At 35.9% G+C, this 24976-nt stretch overlaps 2 protein-coding genes across 2 annotated transcripts; both read left to right on the forward strand.

Annotated features, from left to right (window-relative positions):
- Positions 1 to 13008: 13008 nt before the first annotated feature.
- LOC145046029 (uncharacterized) lies at positions 13009 to 13891 on the forward strand. Its single transcript, XM_078994306.1, has 2 exons — positions 13009 to 13096; positions 13164 to 13891. Exons 1-2 carry the CDS (start codon positions 13009 to 13011, stop codon positions 13889 to 13891), a joined length of 816 nt encoding a protein of 271 aa, XP_078850432.1.
- A 5616-nt stretch (positions 13892 to 19507) lies between these two features.
- Positions 19508 to 23486, forward strand: LOC144997826 (putative cyclic nucleotide-gated ion channel 5). The gene is made up of 8 exons (XM_078957693.1): positions 19508 to 19703; positions 20309 to 20371; positions 20445 to 20952; positions 21178 to 21390; positions 21534 to 21835; positions 21953 to 22064; positions 22329 to 22565; positions 22641 to 23486. Exons 2-8 carry the CDS (start codon positions 20337 to 20339, stop codon positions 23361 to 23363), a joined length of 2130 nt encoding a protein of 709 aa, XP_078813819.1. The 5' UTR covers positions 19508 to 19703; positions 20309 to 20336; the 3' UTR covers positions 23364 to 23486.
- Positions 23487 to 24976: the final 1490 nt, after the last annotated feature.

Consider the following 24976-nt stretch of genomic DNA (forward strand, 5'->3'; position numbering starts at 1 on the left):
GTCCATCCTACAAATTGTTCTGGTGCCATGCAACCCAAATGGACCATTCTACTCTCGGTTCAAGTACGTACCAATTATAGTTATGAGCCTAGACACCAAATCCAATAATAATGACATACATGATCGATCCTATAGAAGATGCATATGGGACTCGATTCATTCGATCTAGTTCTTCCCTAGTACTAGGACATTGATCTTTATTGAATCTTATACCATGTCGCATGGGTAGAAACCCTTTATTGGACTAATGCATCTTTAACCTCTTCAATATCTTATCTAAGTATTCACATTGGATAAGTCCTATTAGATGTTTTGATATATCTCTATAGATTGTTATAATAAGTATATATGTTACATCTCTCAGATCCTTCATAATGAAAATTTTCCCAAGCGAACTCTTCACACTTTGTAAGATTGGGATATCATTTCTTATAAGTAGTATGTCATCAACATACAACACTAGGAATACTACAACACTCCCACTGGCTTTGACATATACATAAGACTAGTCTTCACTTCTAGAAAATCCAAAATCTTTGACCTTTTCATGAAAGTGAGGATTCCAGTTGTGAGATGCTTGTTGATTCCATTGATAGATTTCTCAAGATTACACACTCTAGCTATTTGGATATTTAGGATCTACAAAACCCTCATGATATACTATATACTCATCCTCTATGAGTTTTCCGCTATAGAAATCGGTTTTTACATCCATTTTGCATACTTCATAATTATAGAAAGTAGTTATGGAAAGTAATATCCTAATAGAATTGATCTTAGATACTATTGAGAAGGGTTCCTCATAACCAATCCCTTGAGTTTGAGTGTAACTCTTTGTGACCACTCTATCCTTGAATGTGTGCACATTACGATCCATGTCAGTCTTTTTCTTGAAGATCTACTTACACCTATTGATTTTAAGGCCCGATGTAGCATCAACCAAATTCCAAACATGGTTATCATACATAGACTGAATCTCACTCTCCATGCACTCTTTCCATTTGGCAGCCTCTGCGAGTGCTATCGCTTCCTTATAGTTTGATAACTTTTCCATACATGCTGGTGACTCATCAATAATATGCACATCTCCCTATATAGTAATATGGAAACCATAAAACTGAAGATGAAGATGAATTCTATTGGATCTACAAAGAAAAGGCAGTGATATGTTAGTGTCAAATGTCGGTTCTTCTTCATTTGACTCTTGAATCTCTTCAAGATCAATTGGAATCCTACTGGCTTCTTTGGATATGAGCTCTTTCTAGAGGAAGAATACCATTCGAGCCACAAACACTTTGTTCATAGAAATATTGTAGAACATGTATCCAAAACACTTTTGAGGATAAACAACAAAGTGACACTTCTCTAATCTGGGTTCCAGTTTATCATTATCCTCCTGAAGAATGAAAACTTTGCAAATGTAGAATTTCACACGTGCTAGAGAGGGACGTTTCTCATTCCAAATCTAATAGGGTGTTTTAGAAACCATCTTAGATGGTATGAGGTTTAATATGTGGGAAGCTGTCTCTAAGGAATAACCCCATAAACTTATCAGAAGTGTAGCTCGACTCATAATTGATCGAACCATACAAAATAATGTTTGATTTTTTCTCTAATCAATTCCACTAAGTTGTGGAATTTTAGGAGGAGATAATTATTAAACTATTCCACAATTCTTTAGATGATCCTAGTAATCAAGACTTAGATATTCTCCACCCCTATCAGATTGCAATATCTTGATCTTCTTGCCTAGTCCTCTTCTTCCCTTTCCCATGTCTAATTGCCGGGACAGAGGCAGCAGCAATAGGAGTAGGAACAACAGACTTTCCTTTCTAACTACTTTCAGCAGTTCTCAATGGGCCTTGAAGCTTTCTTAGAGCGACCTCCTCCTTGTTCATATGATAAGTCATACGAAACTGATCATAACAAGGAGGCAAACAGTGTAGGATAAGATCAATGGCCAAATCTTCATCAAAGTTGACATTCAACTTTTGCAAACGGTCCATAAAACTTTACATCTATTGCAAGTGGGTTGTGATGGGCTCTCGATCCTTCATTTTGTTGTAATTATGGAGGCAATGATTTCATACATTTCCTGTTGATCACTTTGATGGTATCTTTCCATCAAGTCTTGGTGCATCTCGAAAGGGTAGTAGTCCTCATAGGACTTTTGAATTTCAGTTATCATAGTGGCCAACATGATGCATGATACCTTTGTGGCATCCTTTTTATGAGTCTTATATTCAGCAACTTCTTCAGGAGTAGCAGTTGCTTCATCAATCTCCTTAAGCTCTTTATCGAGGATATATTCCTTGTCCTCATAACGAGTGACCATCCTAATGTTCTGAAACCAATCATTGAAATCCAAGCCATCAAAGATGACCCTCCCACTCAAGTTCATGAGGGAGAAAGAGCCAGAAGGATTTGAGCTAGAAGCAGTGTTGGAAGACATCTAAGAAAGAAATACAAAGTTTAGATTAGATAAGAATTATTAATATAACACCCAAATGAAATATTAAGGCTAGGACCCAACACAATATTTTACAATTTGTAAGAGTGATGTCGTAATCCAAATGCAAAATATTTGAAGGTAGGTAAATGACGATTTACCAATTTCCACCATGAAAAATTAAATTGATTATTAAGTTTTAAATGAACTGAACTTCCTATATTCTTTTGAGATTCATTGAACTTTTCAATGGCATGTTTAAATCTCGATTATGCCCTTCAAGTTTGTGACTAGGATACCGAGGATCACAAACAAGATGTGAATAACCATGCAAATGTACTTGGTACTCTCAATATTAATTATCACCTAATCAATGTGCCGGTTAACCACACACACTCCATTGATCTATGAAAACATCAAGCTACCATTTGCCACCCTTGTTAGTCCAAGTTAGTGTGCAGGTTAACCACACATGATCCACTAACGACTTGACAAGATGCAAAGTGCAATTTCATGGAATATCATCATTTTCACATTTTTCCTAAAGTAACTAAGATTGGGAATTTTATAAAAAAAACATTTAGTTACTTTATAATTATCATTATACTTTTAATGAGAATTAATGTCCTACCCTACCCGTTCGGCTAACGGCCCTCCACCAGTCAAGGAAACAGTGGCTGAGAGTGTACACCCATTCAAACGCCATTTTATAGGCAATTTCCTTATACCCACTTATAGACCGGCTTCGTGAATAAGGTCTACTAACGGTAAGACTGACTTGTCTTATACATACATATATATATATATATATATATATATATATATATATATATATATATATATATATATATATATATATATATGTATTAACTTTTAATATTATAATAGTATAAGGGTTGAATTTTAAACTTTTAAAAAGGTTTGGAATTAAATGTTTCAGAAGTGAGACTTTACAAATTCCAAAACTTAAGGGCAAGTTTTGTAACTCTTCAAAACTTTTGGTTTCCATAACTTATGAGTTTAATGTTCATGAATGTGACTTTTCATATTTCATAACTTTAGGATAAGTTATGAAACTCTCTTCAAGAACCATTTAGATCAAATATAACTAATTAAATTATCATATAACTTATTATTTACCAAGTTGATCTAATCTAACTCACATAGCAAGGCAATTCAAATCAAATAATACAAATAATCAACTTATTATCTTAAATTTTGATAATTGTCCTCTAATTGGATGAGGACCATCATCACGATATCAGGAAAAAAAAACGAATTTTATGATACAAAACAGTTTGTGGTAATGATCCTAATCCAATTCTTGCCAAAAAGCTCGAAAATCTGCAAGTAGAAGATCCTACTCATTAAGTGCATGAACTGAACTCGTCGAGTTGCCAGTTTGTGAGTGAAATCGTCGAGTTAGATCATTGGACTAGTCGATTTCATCCATCAGAGGCCAGAAATGTGATTTTTTTCATCTTTGAAAATCAACTAATTCATAAATATAACAGAAAACTACCCTAGGCTCTGATACCACTAATGGGTTTTGAGCACTATAACATCTTATGTTGCACATACAACCCTAATGCTTTGGATCTATGTTTTCTCTAGTTATACATGCAAATTACATTTTTTCCAAATCATGAAGCCTATCTAGCATACAACTTGATATATGAATCATAAAAACTAGTTAGATGATTACCTTTATATGTAGCTTCTATTTCTTAACCTTTAAGAGCTTAGCACCTCAAGTGTGATGCCTCAAATGCTTCACAGAACACCACCAACAATTGGAGGACTTAAGAGAGAGTTTAGGAGCACCCTAAAATCGGCTATACTCCTGTTATAATACTTGTGTATCCGATTTTGGGTCTAAGGGGTTATATATTTATAGTGTTAGAATTCCAAGAGTCATATGAACCCTAATTCTTACACTTAGGCTTATGATCCATAAATCATATGGACTAAGTCTTCATGGACTCTCACATAAACTTAGTCCATCATGGATCAATAGCCCAAACCATATGTATCACTAATTTATATAATTAGTCACCGTTGATTTAATTAGTCTCTTTTGATCACTAAATTAATTCTTGATCAATACTAATTAAATAATATGATTTCTCAACTAATATATTATACTTATAATAATATGATTTCTCACATAAACTTAGTCCATCATGGATCAATTAGCACAAATCATATGTATCACTAATTTACATAATTAGTCCCCGTTAATTTAATTAGTCTCTTTTGGTCACTAAATTAGTTCTTGATCAATACTAATTAAATAATATAATTTCTAAATTAATATATTATATTTATAATATATTAGTAAATCATAAATAACCTCTTTCTCAAATATCCCTCCTATCAGATTGTTCTAGTGAATACAACCCAAATGGACCATGCTACTCTCGGGTCAAGTACATACAAATTATAGTTATGGGCTTAGACACTTAATCCAACATTAACACCCCGTTTACATTGTGTAAATGGAAAAGAGGCAAAATACCTCATAAGAGAGATGCATGATGGAGTGGTCGGCGCACATGAAGTGGTGGGGCCAATAATACGCAAGATATCGAGGATAGGGTACTATTGGCCGACTATGTACCAAGACATAGAATGTATAATCTACAGTTACGAGAAGTACTAGAAGCATGCATTAATCCCAATAAAATCCACGATGTCAATATTCAGCATCAGTAGCCCCTCGCCCTTCACTGAATGGGGAATAACATACTCGGATCATTCGTAGAAGCACAAGGGAAGTTAAAATTCTTAGTAGTAGCAATAGACTATTTCACCAAATGGGTCGAGGTAGAACCATTAGCTACAATAACAAGCGAAAATATGATGAAATTCTTTTGGAAACAAATCATTTGCCGTTTTGGGGTATTGCATATACTATTTTAAAACAACATAGTACAATTCGCAAATAATCCATTTCAAGAGTGGTGAAAATAACTCCGAATAAATCAAAGATTCACTTCAGCAGCACACCTAGAGGAAAATGGAAAATCTGAGGTCACCAATAAGATAATCGTGCACGGCTTGGGAACAAGACTAAACAAACCCAAAGGATGATGTGTGTTATGGGGATACTAAACAACATCACGAACATCAACAAAAGAAACAACCTATAACTTAGTTTATGGGTGAAAAGTGGTGCAACCATTAGAATTGGTTATCTTGACAAACGGAATGGAAAATGTAAACATGGATAGTAATGATAACAATCTAAGGTCGAATCTAGATATTTCCATGGAACGAAGAGTTATTATAACCAACAGGTCAAGGGCCATTGTTTCAAGGTAGGCGAGAAGGTATTCCGAAAAAATGAGGCTAGTAGATAGGAGCCACATGGAAAACTACGTCCAACATGGGAGCATCCATACATAATACATGAAGCAAACAAGGACGGATCGTATATCCTACAAATAATGGAAGGTGAGAGAATACCAAGAATGTGGCATGTCAAAAACCTTAGAAAATTCTATGTTTGACTATGCAAGGAAACGTATACCAGCTAGAACAAGAATGAGTTGAGTAGAAGATGTTATCATTAGACCTTATATGTACCATGTGGACAAAATCACAAACCACAACAAGCTTAGCAACTTTATGACAAATCAAAAAAGGCTACCTTCTTAGCCTAAGAATACAATTATTCCTCAAAACATATGGCTCAGCCCGCCGAATACACTTGTGTATACGTCGAGTATCATTACTCAAAAACAGGCTACCCGCTTAGCCTAAGAATACACTTATTCTTCAAAACATGTAGCTTGTTCTGCTGGTTACACTTATGTATACATCAAGTATCATTACTTAAAAACAGGCTACCTGCTTACCCTAAGAATACACTTGTTTAAAACATGTAGCTCAGTCCCCGAACTACACTTGTGTATACATTGAGTATCATTACTCAAAAACAAGCTACTCACTTAGCTTAAGAATACACTTAGTCTTCAAATCATGTAGCTTGGTCCTCCGACTACACTTGTGTATACATCGAGTATCATTACTCAAAAATAGGCTACCCGCTTAGCCTAAGAATACACTAATTAAGGATGTAGCTCGGTCCACCAACTATACTTTTGTATACATGGATTATCATTACTCAAAAACAGGCTACCCTCTTAGCCTAAGAATACACTTATTCTTCAAAATATGTAGTTCGATTTGTCGTGTATACATGGAGTATCATTACGCAAAAATAGACTACCTGCTTAACCTAAGAATGCATTTATTCTTCACAACATGTACCTTGATTCACCGAACACACTTGTGTGTACATCGAGTATCATTACTCAACACAGGCTACCCGTCTAGCCTTAGAATACACTTATTCTTCAAAATATGTTGCTCGGATCCCCGACTATACTTGTGTATACATTGAGTATCATTATTCAAAAACAGGCTACCTGCTTATCCTAAGGATACACGTATTTTTTTAAAACTTATAGCTCGGTCCACCAACTACACTTGTGTATAAATTGGGTATCGCTACTCAAACACAGGTTACTCGTTTAGCCTAAGAATTCATTTATTCTGCAAAACATGTAGCTCGGTCAACCGTCTACACTTGTATGTACGCCACACACAAACTACTCGCTTAGTCAAAGAACATATTCCTTGTTCATAACACCTACCACTAACGCAGCTAGAGACATGACAAACAAATATCTAACATCTGCCGAGCGGAAAAAATGTATTGGTAGATCCATAATCCAATTCATAACAAGCTTATAATTATCTAAGTGCGCTAGCAAATTAGCAGTTCCTACAACTGAGGAAACATCATCAATAACATTCATAACACACGGTGACATACCACACCAAAAATATCAATATCCCAAAAAGATCAGCCACAAAAAAAAAATATATATATATATATATATATATATATATATATATATATATATATATATATATATATATAGGTTAGGGACGCAAGAAGAACACCAAGTTCATGCTTGCCTAAAGACAGAGAGCATAAGTGATACGCATAATTCACACAATCATGAATTATTAAGGAGCTGATAATTTGTTTGGACAAGAACTTTCTGATTTTCTAGCAAAGTAACCTTGGTCATGGCATCTCGGTGACGTATCAACAGGTCAGCAAACATCTCCCCGGCCTTCACGAGCATTTCTTCTCTTATAGACTTCATACCCTCGACAACCTGTTAATTCACCTTCGCAGCCAGAAATCGGTCTTTTAAGGTTGAAAAACCATCAAAAAACTTAAGATCTCGCCCAAGTAGGGTGGAGATGATTTTTTCAGTACGGGGTATAAACCGGCATGCTTCGTCCAACTCTTCCTCAAACAACACACAAGAACGGCACCCATCTATAAAAATCGGGGAAATGGCATTAGCGGAATGAAATAATAATTTAGAGCCTACAACATAGGTGTAAACACATAAAACATCTACAAATTTTTTACATAACAGCTGGCTTAACGGCAGCATGACCTAAAGACAAAGGAGAGGTGCACCGAGGTCCCACATGGGAAATCTCATGTAAAATTTGCTCAAACTAATCAAGCGAGAAGACTTGCCTACGCTTCTAGTCAGAAGAAACAATTCCTAGGTTCACAACTTCTACAGAGCTATAAGAACTAACATGTGAAAAACCAAGCAAATGACAAAATATGTCCAAAAGTTGATCAATAGAAAAAGCATTCGACCCAAATCGCGAAAGAGTAACGGACGACTTGGACGTCGAAGTCATCGGGTCCACATCTCAGTCTAAAACCACACCATCCACTATAATGGACTCTGGAGATATATCACCGGCCAAATATGGTATCAGCTGAAAGGAGTATTTAATCCCATCTACAATAATAAATGAGCATAGAGAAAATACCTACAATTTATATAAGGAGATTATCCAAAAAACAATATATATATATATATATATATATATATATATATATATATATATATATATATATATATATATATATGCTAAATCTAGTAAAAAGGTTCGACAAACCTGCATGAGATATGGATAACACTGGTAGTTAACAATGGGCTTTCCAAAATAAGCTCATATGACACAGAGCAAGTACAACTTCATGCAGAAATTCTCTCTTCACATAGAAATGGGAAAATAAAGGAAAAAACGCATGAAGATTGGCAGACAAAGATACAGAATCATCCCCAAGCGAAACATAACAAGGAACAAACGGTAGACACAAGCTATGCATATCCACCCAGCAGAACCTACTTTTCCACTTACCATTGGAGTGAGCTAAATCTGGAGAAAGAGGAAAATGATGAATGCTATAAAAAAACCAGTCACCATACTTCTTCAAGCAGTAAAAATAGCAAAACAAGGAGACATCAAGTGGTTTTTCATAAGCGACACAAAAAACATCGAAAGTAACAATCTTTGACACTGCATTCGGACATATCTAGACAAGATGAAATTTATAGTAGCAATGAACTTCCAATAAGAAACGAGACAGGGGTAACTGTAACCTACATACAAGATGTTGGAGATAGAAACTAATCATATACCAAGCAGGGCATCAAGAATAGATGAAAGCTAAAGGTGGAACTTGGAAACCAAGTATAGGAGAAAGATGATATTCATGAGTGTATCCTCCAGCATGCATCAGTCCACTTCGGACGCAATTGCAGGCATGTAATCACCCATACCAGTCATAGTGATAGGAAAGTCAAAGGGAACACAATGCAAAGAAGTTTCTAACAGAACAAATTAGGCTTAACCGATAAATAATCAGAAGGACCAGTTAAAGCAATTATTAAGGTCAATCTAATTATATCAAGAGAGATGACGTGTGTCGGCGCAATCATTTAATATATAGCATGCGAGGGACTTTCTAGTACCCAATGTGGATTTACAAGTCTGAACGGCAAAAATATTTCAGCAATTTTCTTTTACCCTTCAGACTAGGGGCTTAATGGTGTGCCAGGCCAATAGTTCGAGGAAACCCATCACCGGCCTAGTACTTACCAGGTCCGCGTTATAGGCATTGTAACTCACTTCGAATGAATATATATATTTGAATATATCATACGCAAGTATCATAACCATATCCCAGGAAACATGTAAAAGAAATATTACAAAACAAATAACATAAACAAGGGAAGGACAAGAATCATGCCTGCTTAAAGACTGGATAATAGGCGAAGAACCGGTTAAGGATATGGGCTCTTCTAACAACGGGCAACCTATAAATACCCTAGAGGCATTAAAACCGAGGAGGTAAGATAAGGAGCACATACATTCCTTGGAATTAAGGCAACACTAAGAATCGTAATCTAATTTAGGCATCAGAGAGTTATGTCAGAGTCCAACCCTTGGCATGGCTGTTTGACCTAGCTTTTGTTTATCTTATGTAAAGCGGAATCCCAAACATTTATTGGATTGAGGCCATTTGGGTGAAAGATTTAAGCATGCGCGTGGAGTTCGCCGTAACAACAAGACTTGAATAACTTATATGAGAATATGAAATTGAGTTTTTTGGTGAGTTGTAGTCGAATTGGGGGTTTGGGAAACTTGTTCCATTAGATACATTGATTTTTATACATTGTTTTTTTTTACTTTATAATGTTTTTATATGAGATTTAATGTTAGCGATAGTTTACTTTGACATATGTTATGTTTTACCCAAAAAAATTTGAGATATATGGTTTGTTGAGTTTTGAAGGAGTATGAGTTTGCACATATATTGATTGCTCATTATATAATACCCATATAATTTCTAACTGAGCTTTACTTACTAGATTCAAAGCCTGACTCACTATATTGATTTAATGTTCAGGTTATTAGGAGATTATATATATATATGGGTAAATTACACCGTTGGTCCCTCGTGCACATGCCAGAAAGCATGTTTAGTCCCTATTTCCAAAATTTAACTAGTGCAGTCCCTCGTTGTTATTTATCTTGCACGATTAGTCCCTATGCACGTTAACTGTTAAATTCTTCCGTTTAAGCTACCCACGTGCCTTGCACGCAGGGGCATTTTCGTCTTTTCAGGGTTTGTATACATGAACCAGTATGGCGCGACTTCGATAACCGATCATTCTCATTTCATCCTCCGTCGATCCTTAGCATTGCACGAGAAAACCCTAGTTTTCTACGATGGTGAACTGGAGGATTAGGCAAGAATGGGAGGAATACGATCTCCAAAGCTCATACGGTAAAATTTTATACATTTTCAGTTGATCATCCATTATACGTTCCTAAAACGTAATTTTTTTTTTGGGTTCGCAGCTGACAATCCATGTATGTTCTCGATACGATTGAACTATGGTGGAGTTTTTACGAAGTTTCCAGGCCGCAAATACATAAAGGGGAAGATGAAATATATTGATGGCATTGATAGTGACTTGTTCTCAGTGCATGATATGGACGAGATAATGGAATTGCTTGATTGTGTGGAACCAGGTAAAAGTATTTATTATCATTTCAAACGACCAACCTGGGATTTAGATTTTGGGTTGTATGCTTTGGGTTGTGACGAAGATATAAACCAATTTAGGTCATACGTGTATGAACACAAGGTGATAGAAGTGTATACAGAGTTTTGGGAAACCAAGTTGCATACGTATCAAATGTCCCCAAACCCTGCAAAGATAAAGATACACGAAATTCCTGAGTCCCTTTGTCGTAAAAGCTTGTTATTGACATGGTCAAATTCAGGGGATTGTCCTAGTGAAGAAGCCCCTGTTTTTGAGAATGTAGAAACTATGGACGAACCCCCTAGTACATTACTTGAAACAACCTTGGAACAACCCCTTGTTACATTGAGTGAAACAGTTGAGTCAACCCCTGCCTATATACCAAGAATTGAAAGCCCTTTGACTGAACCAATGATAGGAAGCACATGTCCTAATGTTGATGGTTGGGATGATACATTTGAATGGTGTGAACCTTTTGGTGGGACTCCTATGGAACAAGATGAACCAAATAGTGAAAAAGCAGGTGAAGACAGTCAAGCTAGTAAAGACAGTCATGATAGTGATGACACTGAAGATAGTGAATACAGTCAAGATAGTGATTACATAGTTGATGAAGATAATTTGTTAGATGATACAGAGGTTGATATGAAGAACTTTCACCTCAACATTGACAAAGAGGTGGAGTGGGTTGGAAGTTTTCCTGATGATCGAGATGAAGCAGTAGAAGGTGATGAAGAATTAGAGGTTATAAACACTGAAGAATTTGTATCTGCATCTTCATCAGATGAGGGTGAAGCTAGTAAAAAAAGGAAGAAGATAAGAGATTTACGAAGAGCACATAAGAATGAAGCAGCTGCTGTCAAAGATCCATTTTACATCCACCAGACTTTTAGCACAGCCAAGGAAGTTAAACAACAAATTTATCTTCATTCCATACAGAGTAGAAGGGAGTTAGACTTCGTCAAGAATGACAAAAATAGGATTAGAGTGGTTTGCAAAGGGACAATACCAAACCTTGGGATATTAGAAACAGGTGGGACCAGCAAAAGTAATGACAAAGTGGGACCAAGTCAAAAGAAAAAGAAAGTGAAAGATGGTTCTATTCATAAATGCCCATGGGTCCTACTAGTGAGTAAGTGGAAAAAAAACATTAACTGGACTGCTAAGACCTATGAAAAGCAACATACATGCCTTCAAACAAGGAAAATTAAGGCATGTAACTACAAGTTTCTCTCTGAACAAATTGTTGACACAGTGGAGGCAAACCCAGAAATACCACTTAGAGCATTACGTGAGATGCTTGAGAAGAAATACCAACTTGGATTGTCAGACATGAAAGTTCATAGGGCAAAAACGAAAGCCCTGGAATCAATTAGGGGAGATTTTGCTGCTCAGTACTCATGTCTAAGAGACTACTTACAGGAGGTGCAGAGTAGAAATCCAAACACCACAGTCAAACTTCAAGTGCAAAGTGAACCATGTTATGCATCTGAGACCAGGGTATTTGAACGAGTATACATTTGTCTTGGTCCACTGAAAAGTGGATTTGCAGCAGGGAAAAGAGATTTACTAGGGCTTGATGGTGCATTCATGAAGGGTCCATACCATGGTATGATCCTGACAGCAGTGGTATGTGCATAATCATATTTTAGTATTTGATTAATGTTTGACCATAGTTAATTGTTTGCTTATTACTGTGTTTGACATGATAATTCAGGGTTTAGATGGGAACAATTGCACATACCCTTTGGCATATGCAGTTGTTGAAGCAGAGAACTTTAATTCATGGACCTGGTTTTTAACTAACTTAGGAGATGATCTTGGTTTGTATGCAAACTCCAACTTCACTTTCATATCAGATAGACAGAAGGTAAATAAAGTTCTCCATTCATTTTCACATGCATGTTTTACAATTCAATAAGCAACTTCACTCTTTTGATGATTTAGGGGTTATTGCCTGCACTTGAGAAACTTTTCCCAGCAGCAGAGCATAGATATTGCCTAAGGCATCTTCATGAGAACATGAAATGTAAATGGAGGGGCAAGGAATTCAAGGATTGTCTTTGGAAATGTGCAACATGTACCACCATACCATAATTCAACAGTGCCATGGAAGAACTAAAGAAACTTAACAGTGAAGCATATGACTGGCTTAATTCTATTCCACCTAAGCACTGGTCCAGATCCCACTTCTCAGGTATATAATATTATGTTTATAAGTGTATAATTTTTAAATATAATCTAATACAGTTGTGTTTTATTAGGGAGGGCACATTGTGATGCTTTGTTGAATAATATGTGTGAGAGTTTGAATAGCAAGATAGTGAAGGGTCGTGATAAGCCAATTATCAGTTGCTTGGAGTTTATTAGGGAGTATATCATGAGGAAAATTGTCATGGTTCAAAAAGAAATTGATAAAGCTAATGGCCCATTAACTCCTACAGCCACTAAGACCCTTGAAAAAATTAAAGAAAGGGCAGTACAGTGTAGGGCAGTGTTCTGTGGCAATGGGAAGTACCAGGTTACAAGTGAAGGTACTAATCAGTATGTGGTTAATATGGACCAACAAACTTGTTCATGTAATAGGTGGGAACTGACATGCATACCCTGCAAACATAGTATAGCAGCTATATGGGATATGAGGCTCAACAATGAAAATGTTGGAATACCTGAGACATGGGTACACCCAACTTATTGGCTCAAGACTTGGAAAGAAATGTATGTCTTCAAAGTTGAACCTATTAATGGGAGGTTATTGTGGGAAAAAAGCACATGTCCTACCAAGTTGATACCACCAAAGTATCGTGTCCCTATTGGCAGACCAAAAAAAAAGAGAAGAAGATCTGCAACAGAAGATGGTGGAGTGTCCACAAAATGGAAATCTGTAACATGCATAAAATGTGGAAATGTGGGCCATAATGGAAGGACCTGCAAGGGACAATCACAGATTGGGAATGGAACAGGAGAAGGTGCAGCAGGGAATACAACATGAGAAGGTGCAGCAGGTAGTAGTGGTGGTGTACAAAATGGAGTTGGGAACAAAGGAAAAAGCCCCATGCTTTGAGAATTTGTATTTTGGTATCATGATCATGAAGGATAACTATGTTTTTGTTAGGCATTTATTGCCATATTACTTTGTTGTTATGTTTTGTATTTTGATACTTTGTTGCTGTCTAGGATAACTATTTGTATGCCATAACACTATGTTGTTATTTTGGATGTCCCTTTATGTTAATGGTCAATGGTTATCTTGGATATTTTAGTTTTTGTCCTTTTTAATTGTTATATTGGATGCTACATGTATTGAATGGTATATTGCATATGTTGCAAATACCACATTTTCATTAAATTTGAACACCAACTGATAACACCACATTATGATTACACAATATATTGTAACTAAAATTGAAATTTTTTTGTTAATACAAATAACATTACAAAATACACATACCAAAATACTAACAACTTCATTACTAAACCTACACTTTATATATAAGGACTGAAACAAAAAAAAAAACCCAGCTAATAACTAGGTAAAGCTTCAATTTGCGATTTTATTCTTCAAGTTTCATCCTAAACGCCATACAATCACAGTCCTGATCATAATCATTCACCCATCCTATGAACTTGCATAATGGTCCCTGAACCAATTAAAGTAGATGAAGAATTAGGGCAAAATTAGAGAAGACGAAGAACGAAATTGAAATCATTAACCTTACCTTTACTGTACAAGCATAATAGATTTTCCCAGGGTTTCTTTTGCTATAAGATGTGCGAATCACTGCAGTGGCTCCACAATTGCATTTAATATCGATCATTGTTATGTATTTGGAAGAAATCGATCGAACGAGGGGAAGAGACGAACGAGAGGATAGCAGAGGAAAAGAGGGTTGCAGTGTTCTTTATAAGATTTAAGGTGTAACGGCATTAAATATGGACACAAACCCTAAAAACACGAAAATGCCCCTGCATGCAAGGCACGTGGGTAGCTTAAACGGAAGGATTTAACAGTTAACGTGCATAGGGACTAACCATTCAAGATAAATAACAACGAGGGACTGCACGAGTTAAATTTTGGAAATAGGGACTACACATGCTTTCTGGCATGTGCACGAGGGAGCAACGGTGTAATTTACCCTATATATATATATATATATATATATATATATATATATATATATATATATATATATATATATATGTATATATATATATATATATATATATATATATATATATATATATATATGTGTGGGAGGGTTCAATTGAGAATGGGGGAATCATTCTCAGTCAATCATTTATTTTTGCTGCAAAAGCCTCCAACGTACCGGCGGAAATGGAAAACGAATGCACATGTGTTTTCCAACATAACATATTTCCTTAAACTATGCTAATCATTACCTTAATATATACAAAAACATAGTTTTTTCGTTTTTTTTTTTAATTTTTATAAGCTATTTTTATCAAAAAATGATTTTAAATATACCAAAATTCATAATTTTTTATTCTCTACAAATAGACATCCATATTGATATAATTTTAAGATAAAATAAAAAATTTATTTTTTTTATATTTCCAGCTATCGTTATTCATAAATGAATAACAATGCATCAGGTTTTATTACAGTACATTCGTTATTCACTTATGAATAAAAAGTATGATTTTTTTTTACAATTTAAGTATCATTCATATATGAATATAGCATATAATAAACATAGTATATTCATATTTTAATATTGGACGATGAATTCACTTGTGAATATTAACATAGTATATTCACTTGTGAATATTAGATGGTATATTCACTTATTAGTATTAAATGATATTTCATATGTGAATATTACATAGTATTACATAGTATTACATAGTATTACATAGTATATTACATGTGAATATTACAGAGTATATTCACTTATGAATATTAGATGATATATTCACTTATTAGTATTAAATGATATTTCATATGTGAATATTACATAGTATTACATGGTATATCACATGTTAATATTACAGAGTATATTCACTTGTGAATATTAGATGGTATATTCACTTATTTGTTGTTTAACTTCCTTAGCTGTGCTAAAAGTCTGGTGGATGTAAAATGGATCTTTGACAGCAGCTGCTTCATTCTTATGTGCTCTTCGTAAATCTCTTATCTTCTTCCTTTTTTTACTAGCTTCACCCTCATCTGATGAAGATGCAGATACAAATTCTTCAGTGTTTATAACCTCTAATTCTTCATCACCTTCTACTGCTTCATCTCGATCATCAGGAAAACTTCCAACCCACTCCACCTCTTTGTCAATGTTGAGGTGAAAGTTCTTCATATCAACCTCTGTATCATCTAACAAATTATCTTCATCAACTATGTAATCACTATCTTGACTGTATTCACTATCTTCAGTGTCATCACTATCATGACTGTCTTTACTAGCTTGACTGTCTTCACCTGCTTTTTCACTATTTGGTTCATCTTGTTCCATAGGAGTCCCACCAAAAGGTTCACACCATTCAAATGTATCATCCCAACCATCAACATTAGGACATGTGCTTCCTATCATTGGTTCAGTCAAAGGGCTTTCAATTCTTGGTATATAGGCAGGGGTTGACTCAACTGTTTCACTCAATGTAACAAGGGGTTGTTCCAAGGTTGTTTCAAGTAATGTACTAGGGGGTTCGTCCATAGTTTCTACATTCTCAAAAACAGGGGCTTCTTCACTAGGACAATCCCCTGAATTTGACCATGTCAATAACAAGCTTTTACGACAAAGGGACTCAGGAATTTCGTGTATCTTTATCTTTGCAGGGTTTGGGGACATTTGATACGTATGCAGCTTGGTTTCCCAAAACTCTGTATACACTTCTATCACCTTGTGTTCATACACGTATGACCTAAAGTGGTTTATATCTTCGTCACAACCCAAAGCATACAACCCAAAATCTAAATCCCAGGTTGGTCGTTTGAAATGATAATAAATACTTTTACCTGGTTCCACACAATCAAGCAATTCCATTATCTCGTCCATATCATGCACCGAGAACAAGTCACTATCAATGCCATCAATATATTTCATCTTCCCCTTTATGTATTTGCGGCCTGGAAACTTCGTAAAAACTCCACCATAGTTCAATCGTATCGAGAACATACATGGATTGTCAGCTGCGAACCCAAAAAAAAATTACGTTTTAGGAACGTATAATGGATGATCAACTGAAAATGTATAAAATTTTACCGTATGAGCTTTGGAGATCGTATTCCTCCCATTCTTGCCTAATCCTCCAGTTCACCATCGTAGAAAACTAGGGTTTTCTCGTGCAATGCTAAGGATCGACGGAGGATGAAATGAGAATGATCGGTTATCGAAGTCGCGCCATACTGGTTCATGTATACAAACCCTGAAAAGACGAAAATGCCCCTGCGTGCAAGGCACGTGGGTAGCTTAAACGGAAGAATTTAACAGTTAACGTGCATAGGGACTAATCGTGCAAGATAAATAACAACGAGGGACTGCACTAGTTAAATTTTGGAAATAGGGACTAAACATGCTTTCTGGCATGTGCACGAGGGACCAACGGTGTAATTTACCCAAAAATTAATAATTTTTTTTTCCGTAAAACTCTTTTATATATATATATATATATATATATATATATATATATATATATATATATATATATATATATATAGAGAGAGAGAGAGAGAGAGATAGGGGGAGGGAGAGAGAGAAACGGAGAGAGAGAGAGAGAGAGATACGGAACTATTTATCCTATTTTCTTTAGCCATGTTTCCTTTTATGTAGTCAAAGAGTACCTTGTTACATTTTATTAGGAACCCACCTTTCATTTTGCATGTATATTTCTTTAATATTAATTAGCACGTTTCCCACTAGTGCAGTAGGTCACGTTCCCATTTGTTTCTCCTATTTATTTGTTTCATGAAGTTAATAAGCCTATTTATTTTAATGTAATCGCATGTTTGAGTTTAAGAATTAAAGTAGAAAAACTGTTCAACAATGTCTCTTCTTTTCTTAGTTTCTTGGATGACTAGCCTCCTTCTATCATTTGGTGCTTTCATCCTCATCTCAATGCCTCCAAAAACCGAGTCCAACTCCACATCCGACAACCTAAGACCACCTCCGGCAACACTAATGATGCCCTCAAGATCCATTGTTGTTTTTAATCCACCACCACCAATCACTGCCTCTACACCATCACCACGTATCTCGTTGCACAATCTGACACCATTAACAACATTGTCAAACTCCTTGCAGCCAACAACAACAACAATCGACCACCGCGCCGCCGCCATCACCACCACCTAATACTCAATTACGCCCACCAGAAATCTACCTCCCAAACTTTGACAAGTCAAACCGGCTTGATTGGGTATTCCAAATGAAGAATTACTTTATTTATTATGCTATCCCACCAAATCAACGACTTGCCCTTTATGTTTTTTACTTCACTGGTGATGCCCTCAGTTGGTACAAACATATTTCCAACAACAAACACCTTGGCACATGGGTTGAATTTACCCATACTCTTGAAACTTGCTTCGGCCCTTCTACCTACGAGAACCACCAAGCTACACTTATCAATCTCCGCCAAGTCTCTACGGTTGCCACCTACCAATCAGAATTTGATAAGATCAGTATTTGTGTTGTCTATTTACCTCTTCACTCATTACGTGATTGTTTCATCTCCAGGCTTAGCCCTGAGATTCAGACCGAACTTGCCCTTCATGGTCCCCAAACTCTCACCAAACTTATGGCCTCGTGAAGCTAATCGAAGATCAACTTTGTGCTCAACTTCCCTCTTCCAATGATTCCCTCTATCCTCCCCCAATGAAACCAACATTATTGCCCACCCCTCCACCACCTCCCCCAACACTTCCAATCAAACGGTTAAACCCCACCGAGATGCAAAAACGAAGGTCCAAAGGTCTTTGATACAATTGCCCAACAAAATACCAAACGGGTCACCAATGCAACCCAACCAAATTCCTCTTTCTTCAATCTGAAACCAAACAACCGCGGACCTTCAACACACAATACAATCTCGGCCTTGAGGACAAGGCCATTTTTAGGGCAGGAGTATTGATACGAACCTATTTAGCCTATTTTCTTTAGCCATGTTTCCTTCTATTTAGTTAAAGAATAGCTTTTTTCATTTTATTAAGAACCTACCTTTCTTTCATTTTGCATGCATGTTTCTTTAATATTGATTAGCATGTTTCTCACTAGTGCACTAGGTCACATTTCCATTCTTTTCTCTTGTTTATATGTTGCATGAAGTTTAGAAGCATATTTATTTGAATGTAGTTGCATGTTTTGAATTCAAGAATGAAAGCTTAAAAATTATTCCATGGTGTCTCTTCTTTTTTTAGTTTCTAGTCTCCTCTAATTGGGAGGGGAGGGAGGTGTAAGAGAGAGAGAGTCCCAACACACATGACAATACTGAAACATTTGGACTAAATCTATAACTTTTCAAAGACCATATGGACCATCTTTGTAACTTACTTGATTTAATAACTAAAATAATAGAAATATTAAAAAAAATCTTGAAAAAGAGCATACTTGGGCGGTGGTTCAAAACAATACAACGTCAATCGAAACAATTAAATCTGAAGTTCGATTCCTTTATACATCTCACTTGCCAAAAGAGGAAATATTTTCCACCATTTCTTTGTGACCCCGATTTCTCGATCGCTTTTTCCGCCTCTTTTGCACCATAACTTCTCTAAATCGTCTCCGAATTTAACTCCAACGATGCCGATGTTATAGTCCGGCGAACTTTTTTCAACTGTAAGTTCAATTTCCACTAATGTTTCTTATTACTCTTTACATGTTCATGTAACAGATTACTGTTTTTGATTTGGATAGTTTTCAAACAAATAATCTGGGTCAGATTTGTTTCTAGTTTTGGGTTTCACTTTGTGATGAATCTTTTCTTTCGCGTTTCTTTTTGAAGTTAATTGACATGCATTAGCCCGAACATAATGATCTTGTGTGAATGTACGGAATCTTAACGAGTTTGATAACGAACGAAGTGGGTCAAAATCAATAAATTGACGTTTATACTAAATTTATTCATCAATTTCAAAGAAAATTCAACTAAACAACATTAATCTGTAATAACTGTTGAAATCTTCGTCACATTGTTCTTTCCCCTGTTTCTTATTAGAAATTAGTCATCTTGTTTTATTGAAATTCGACCAGATCTTCTTACTTGATTCTGTCAGGATTAAGTAAAAAACGAAACAACTGACTTTTTACAAGATTCCCTCATTTATTATTCCATTCAATCTCCTCACTTTTTCAGATATTTTTTAAACATCAGACACAAATCCTTAAATGGATTCAAACCCTGCATACTAGTAGTTCCCTAACACTGTTTTTTTGTTCTACAGTTGGATTTATGTGTTAACATTAGGAAAAATGTTCAAATGTAGTTCAAAGTCTCATTTCATGAGGTAATCTTTTTTTCTCAAGTATATTACGAATCAAATTCAAGATCATCATTGCTATTTACATCTATATTCACAGGTTAGATGATCTAGATTCAAGATCATCATCATCACCCGCATCCTCACTTGCCATAAACAAACATGGATTCAAAGGACTTAAATCAATAGGCCAATCACTTAAACTCGGTGTAACTCGTGCTATATTTGCAGAAGATCTTAAAGTCTCAGAGAAAAAAATCTTTGACCCTCAAGATAAATTCCTTCTAACATGGAACAAATTCTTTGTTGTTTCTTGTATTTTAGCCGTATCATTGGACCCACTTTTTTTCTATCTTCCGGTTTTTGATCAATCTAAAACTTGCCTTGGTATGGACCAAAATTTAGCTATTATAGCTACAACGATTCGAACCTTTGTTGATTCTTTTTATCTTATTCACATGGCTCTTCAATTTAGAACTGCTTTCGTTGCTCCTTCATCTCGAGTTTTTGGAAGGGGTGAACTTGTGATAGATCCTACACAAATAGCTAAAAGATACTTGAAGTGGTATTTTATTATTGATTTTCTAGCTATCGTGCCCCTACCACAGGTTAGAATTAGATAAAGCTAAGATTTGGCTAAAAAGTTGTTAACTTAGCATATAAGGTCGTAAAATAGCAATGTACTTTTTGACTTGTTCTTTTCAAAGATACTTTTTTTATAGTACATGGCAACCTAAATAGGACATATTGAAAAGTACATTTCTATTTTATGACCTTATCTCAATTTCACAACTTAAAACATCGAATTGTTTTGTGTTTGATCATCTTTGCAGATTATTATTTGGAAATATCTACATGGGTCTAGAGGTGCAGATGTAGTCTCTACAAAACAATCGCTATTTTTTATTGTGTTACTTCAATATATCCCAAGATTTGCACGAATTGTGCCTTTGACTTCTGAATTAAAAAGGACTGCGGGTGTCATTGTTGAAACTACATGGGCTGGTGCTGCTTATTATTTGTTGTTGTACATGCTCGCTAGTCACGTAAGTGTTGTCTAATGTTTAAAAAATATATGAAAAAATCTTCGCAAACTTTGGAAAATGAAAATAAAAAAATAATTACGTAGTAAAAAAGAAACGCTTGCTAGATTAAGTAAAAAATAATAATTATGTTTATTTTTCTACAGATAGTTGGGGCCTTTTGGTACATATTGTCGGTAGAGCGAAATGATACATGTTGGCAAATGGCTTGTGAAAGAAGTGGTCATGATGTAAATTTGTTGTATTGTGGAAATAACCACGTGCCAGGGTACAACAACTGGAGCAGTATCAGTAACTCGGTATTAACCGAAGCTTGCACGCCAGATGAAGATGATCCGCCGTTTGATTTCGGGATTTTCGGGCAAGCTTTGTCTTCGGGAATCGTTTCGTCAAATAAGTTTGTATCAAAGTACTTGTACTGCTTGTGGTGGGGCCTACAGAATTTGAGGTTAACTGATTTGTTATATTCGACTCGGACTGATAGTGAGACTGAGACTGAGACTGATATGAATGCCGCTTGTGCAAAAGACATTACGGTCTAATAATATTTTTCTTTTTGTTACAGTACTCTCAGCCAAGGGCTTCAAACGAGCACGTATCCCGGAGAGTCTATATTTTCAATTACACTAGCGATTTCAGGCCTCATTCTCTTTGCCCTCTTGATAGGCAACATGCAGGTTAGGCTAATAAACTTAAATTTTTTATTTTATTGATATCAGTCTTAATTCAATAATACATGCATATACAAGTATAATTGAAACACAATATGCAGGTTAGGTTAATTTTTTGTTTGATTGACATCAATCTTAATCGAATACCTCGGTCTTGGTGGAATAGATGTCCATACAAGTATAATCTGTCATGTCATAAATGGGACCCACAAAATGGAAATGTGTTGAGGTGTTTGAAGTGATATTGACATGATTGTTTTGGTTTTTTAGACATACCTTCAATCTCTTACTATTCGTCTTGAAGAAATGAGAGTTAAGAGACGTGACTCGGAGCAGTGGATGCGTCACCGGTTACTTCCGCAAGATCTTCGTGAGCGTGTAAGACGTTACGATCAGTACAAGTGGTTAGAAACTCGTGGAGTGGATGAAGAAAATTTGGTTCTGAGTTTACCCAAGGATTTGAGACGCGACATAAAGCGTCATCTTTGTCTCTCTCTGGTCAAAAGGGTAATTACTAACTTTCAGTTCACCACACATTTTGCATTTTACAACAGTAAAGTTTACATGATTCTTTCTTTTTAGGTTCCATTGTTTGAGGACATGGACGAGAGATTACTCGATGCGATTTGTGAACGATTGAAACCCTGTTTATACACCGATAACACTTACATAGTTAGAGAAGGTGACCCTGTTGATGAAATGTTGTTCATAATCCGAGGTCGTCTCGAGAGTGTAACAACTGATGGAGGAAGAACAGGGTTTTTCAACCGGAGTTTATTGAAAGAAGGAGACTTTTGTGGGGAGGAGCTTTTGACATGGGCACTCGATCCGAAATCTGGTTCAAACCTTCCTTCTTCAACTAGAACTGTAATGGCGTTGAGGGAGGTGGAGGCGTTTGCGTTAAAGGCTGATGAGTTGAAATTTGTTGCTGGCCAGTTTAGGCGGCTGCACAGTAGACAGGTGCAGCATACTTTCAGATTTTATTCACAGCAGTGGCGGACTTGGGCGGCGTGTTTTATTCAGGCGGCTTGGCGGCGGTATTGCAGGCGGAAGATGCTCCGGCGGAAGGAGGAGGAGGAAGAGACGGAAGTGGATGGTGGTGGTGGTGGTGATGGTGATGGAGATGGAGGTTCTCGTAGCCTTGGTGTTACGTTCTTGGTGTCGAAGTTTGCAACGAATGCTGTTCGTGGGGTTCACCGGAATCGGAATCGGGATGGGGACCGGGAGCGGAATCTGAATATGGGGAGGGAATTGGTCAATTTACCGAAACCCCCTGAACCCGATTTTAGTGCTGATGCTGATTAGTTTTTTTGGGTGTTAATATATTATATAAATAATACTTGTTTGCATGTGCAATTGTAAGTGGGTTATAGTATTACTGGTGTTGTACCTTGTGTATTAATTGTAACTACCGATGGCTATGTTTTATCCTGATTGTAACTATTTTTATTTTTATTTTTATTTTCAAAAAAGTTATACTGATTGTAACGATAACATTACAAAGAATTATTTAATAAAAACATGAATAAGTAAATAATGTTTTTAAAAACATCCCAAACGGTTTTATGGTTTTATGGGCATAGGTCATCCCATTATTTTTCATTTTGTATTGCTCATTACCCACCTCCAAATTCCAAAATGTCAATTTCATTAGCATTCCTAGTTCCTACGTCCATTAACAATTGTGTTGTAGTCTTGTTGATGTCATTTAACATCGACACCTTATGGTAAAAATCACTCCACTTAACGTTGAGTTGGTGGAGTGTCTTATAGGGTTCAAGACCATTTTGTTGTGAAAAGATCTATAATACGGCACCAAATTTTCAAAAACTTTGCGAGTTACTGGCTCGATTCTCCTCCAAAACGTAGATCCAAGCATAAACCAATGTGATTCCTTGTACTTACTCCCATGGTTGCGGTAGAGCAAAAGGAAAACCGTTTGGCTCCCTTTAAGGTGATAATATGAAAAATAAAATGTAGGTTAAAATAAAGAGAGAATAAAATAGATGGTGGTGTAAAAATGTTATAGAGGATAAAAGTATGAGAGAGAGAGAGATAGAGATGGTCAAGCCATGGCACAGAGTAGCATTTGCAAGGACTAAAGAAGCCCTAGAGAGAAGAAAATCAGTGATATGTTTGAGGACGGCGGCGACAAGTCAGTGTGCATTATGATGTTATTAGCGGGGGTGGCGACAACGATGGTGGTCATAGGTAGTAACCGGTGATTCTGGTGGTAATGACATCATGTCGGTGGAAATAACAAGGTTTATGGACCGGCTAAGGTAGAATTTGATTATGGTTTCTTTTAGAGAGGGTGATGAATGGTGGTGACGGTTGGTCGATGGCAACTAACAATAAATAATGATTAAATAGAGACAAACGATGGTTCAGTAGTGAATTTGATTGAGGAAAAAGGGTGACAATTTGAATGAGTCAGCCTAATTTGAATGAGTCTTGAATAAAGTAGTTTTAGCAAAAATATGGGGAATACTTGGTTAACCAATTCAATTTACATATATAATTCTACAACTTAATATGAGATATTGAAGGGAATTTGGTCAAAACCGTGCATTAAGCAATTTTTGACTTTTTGACTTGACCAAATAAGATTCCAGTTCATAAAAGATTTGTACAAATCGTGTTATGGGCTTGTATCTCTTAAAGTTCAACATTTGACCAAAGATGCATATTAAGGTGTATTGATATACATAATTTGTGACCGATTCAGTAAGCTGGATAAAAAAGGATTATTGTTTCAATTTTTAACCAATTCAATTTTGGAGATTAGTTCAGCTAGCTTCACATCTGATATTTAAGGGATAAGAATCACATTCGATATTTAAGGGATAAGAATAAGCAACTTTGAATTTCGAAATAGGATAGACATAATCAATCTTATCTTAAATTTTAAAAATTCA

Source organism: Lactuca saligna, chromosome 5 (genome assembly GCF_052625555.1).
Source record: "Lactuca saligna cultivar CGN05327 chromosome 5, ASM5262555v1, whole genome shotgun sequence".
In the NCBI taxonomy this organism is placed as follows: Eukaryota; Viridiplantae; Streptophyta; class Magnoliopsida; order Asterales; family Asteraceae; genus Lactuca; species Lactuca saligna.